This window comes from Neophocaena asiaeorientalis, unplaced genomic scaffold (assembly GCF_003031525.2).
Source record: "Neophocaena asiaeorientalis asiaeorientalis breed wild unplaced genomic scaffold, Neophocaena_asiaeorientalis_V1.1 scaffold46, whole genome shotgun sequence".
Lineage (NCBI taxonomy): Eukaryota > Metazoa > Chordata > Mammalia > Artiodactyla > Phocoenidae > Neophocaena > Neophocaena asiaeorientalis.
The window spans coordinates 5517908-5520726 of NW_020175393.1; the positions used below are offsets into that span (position 1 = coordinate 5517908).

The following is a 2819-nucleotide window of genomic DNA, read 5'->3' on the forward strand; positions in this document are numbered from 1 at the left end:
CTGCTGGCCGGTGGGGGGGGGGGGAGGGGGTAAGTCCCCTGCAGGACCAGCCAAGGCTCTGGAGAATGCCAGGCACCTGGGGACATTTTCTTGGCTGCCCACTCATCCCTCGTTCCCTGGCAACGCGTCTGGTGTGTCGCACCTCGACTGGGGTGTCCAGGCCCCTCCAGCCAGGCATACAGAAAGAGCCCCCATTCCCCAAACCACAAGGCTCATCAAGGAAGGCAGAGCCCCTGCCTGGTAACAGGAGGCCGACCAGAGCAGGCTTTGCTGAGCTTCATCAGTGTCTGCTGGGGTCCAGAGCAGGCTTGCATCCAAGCAAGGCCTCTAGACCATCAGGGGGCCTCAGGGGAGGCAGCTGCAGGGCTAGGGGACAGCGATACCGCTGCACAGAGCTGGCCTCGGTCCTGCCCGTCCTCAGCACTGCCTCTCAGTCCCCTTCCTTCCCTTTATCTAAAAACAAGGTGTGTCTGAAGTGCTGGAGGAGCAGGAGAGAGACAAGCTTTATTCTCTCCAGACAGACCTCAGGGCAGAGATCTGGAAGGAACGAACACCAAAGAGAATTCACAGAGGACAGGAAGCAGAGGGTGAGCCACTGGCCATGCAGGGCACAGTTCATGCCTCTTCAGGTGTGAAGCTGAGTGTCCAGGACGCAGTTAGTTACCTGTGCCTGGATGGAGAAGAGTACTGAAGGGCTCCAGACCCTCCCCCAGCCCACCCCACACTTCCCCGGGTCAGTAGTGATTCCTCTCTGGACAGGTGACTTCAGAGTTTGAGAAGAAGCCCTTGAATAGATGATACTTGCAAAACATTTGAACCCTGCCCTCTTCTGACTTCCCTGCTCCTCCTGCCTCCCCTGTGGGCAGTGAATGCACTGCTGGAGGAAGTGCTGAGTTGTCAGGAATCCTCAGCTCTAACTGGAGAAGGGGCTGGATGCTGAGGGAGGCAGCGCCAGCCACAGAGCGCGGCCAGCCACCCGTGGCAAGCAAGCGAGCGGCACCGCTGTTTGTTACCAGAGCCCCTCCCATCGTGAAAAGCTGTTCCCCTCAGAGGGTTCCACTCACCCCACGCAGGGGGACGCAGACAGAGATCAGAGTCGAGGGCACCGAGGGAGACTAGCAGAAAGACAACCTTCCCGTTTAATCATGCAGCTTGAAGCTACCCTACTATTCCAATACTGATAAATCACGACTACATCACACTAGGAGGAAACAGCTGACCCACTGGCTCTTTGTACACCCATGACCAATGTGTCTTTAAGACAGAAAGGACCCCCCGTCGGCCCCACCCCTCCTCTAAGCAGGATGCACAGAGGACCTGATCGTGACAGCCAGCCAACGGAAGAATCGGGGATGAGCGAAAACCGGACACAATCTGATCAAGTTACACAGGGCGGTTAGCACTGGGATGGGAATTACTCAGACACACAGAGCCAGATCAAGCGACAGCTGTCAGATGAGATCGTTTCAATGAGGATTAAAAGGAAAGCTTCTTAGAACTGATGTTTTTTTTTCAATCCCTCGCTGAGTATTACGGTCTGGGGGAAAAACAGGCCCACTTTTGCATTCCCGACACCGACTGGCAGGACGGCTGCCTCCACACCGCTCACTAACCTGTGGCAAATGGAGGACAGGTCCAGTCCAACCGGAAGTTGGTATACACTCATACATACTTCTGAACATTAAATTAGCTGGTGGCATAATCACTGTTTCCTTGTAAGCCTCCCAAGCTTAAAGGCTGGATACGTTTCAGGAATGACAGGTTAATAACTTGGCAATTCGAGTGATTATTAACTCCAGTGTCCACAGATTAATTTGCTCCTTGTGTATTTTGTTGATCTTCCTCAAAGGATTTTCCTTGTCAGACCAGGTGCCATGATGAGCTGCATCTGTACCTCATTCAGGAGCCATGCATGATATTTCTCAGCTCTACCTCACGCTCGACCGTTCAAAACTAAGGAAGGAAAATTACAGCGTCAAAAGGGATTAAAACAAGTGATTTGCTGTTTGAACCTTTCATAAAGATCTGGAAAACCTATGATTCAGCAAATGGAGAATAACTAAAAGAAATAAAAAATTATTTAGTTGCCAGGGCAATGTGTTCCATACAAGTAAACCCATTTCCTACAGGGTGCCTCCAGGTAAGGAAGGCCTAATGCATTCTCTTCCATTCCTGTGTTCATGTACCATCTTTGTATTCCGACTCAGGCCTATTACTTCCTTCTGTGGTCTTTGCAGGGTTAGATTAGAGAGGTAGGGTGTTAATGGACTTGATGAAGATTGAAGACCCACTTTCTCCCCCTGGAGACCAGCCTGATTTGAACAAACTGAGGAGAACAAAGCAGCCCCTTTGTGTCCTTGGGAGGAAACCTGTCCTGTGCGTTTCTGCAGCCAGGTCTGTTCCTCGTGGGGCGGGGGTGGCGGGGGGAGGCGTCCACAGGCATCCCTGCTTGGGGAGGACACGGCTCCTGTGCCACCTGGGCCCAGCCGAGTCACTCCACACGTGCGCCTCCCTTATTGGTGCTGCCGGTTGGCTGAGTATGAGTTGGAGCCTGGGCTGGAGTGCAGTGAGTTGCCGCTGGGGGCCTGCAGGGCGTGGGGGTCGGGCTGATGACTGGCTGGGCTAGTGTCCCCTGTCCCCGATTGCTCGCTGTTTTCCTCCTTCTGGTTGCTCTGCTGCTCAGGACACTCAAAGTGGACGCAGTGGAACACCTGTTGAGAGAAAGGAGAGACCTGGTGAGTGACGGGTCAGTGTCGGAGCCCAGAGCTGCCATGAGTCGGGACACTGTCCCCATGGGAGTGACGGCAGGTCCTTCCGCT

At 53.8% G+C, this 2819-nt stretch overlaps 1 protein-coding gene across 4 annotated transcripts in view; it reads right to left on the reverse strand.

Annotated features, from left to right (window-relative positions):
• BTBD9 (BTB domain containing 9) overlaps positions 1–2819 on the reverse strand; it is a 406228-nt gene that overhangs the window by 6291 nt on the left and 397118 nt on the right. For 3 of the 4 annotated variants that reach the window (XR_003006037.1, XR_003006038.1, XR_003006036.1), the window contains exon 11: positions 1614–2711. Coding sequence is in view for 1 of the 4 variants with exons in the window: in XM_024765878.1 (XP_024621646.1) it covers positions 2514–2711 (198 nt within the window). In the remaining 3 variants the exon portion in view is untranslated. Of the gene's footprint in view, positions 1–1111; positions 2712–2819 lie in introns of those variants that run through there. The other variant, XM_024765878.1, reaches the window with a different exon arrangement.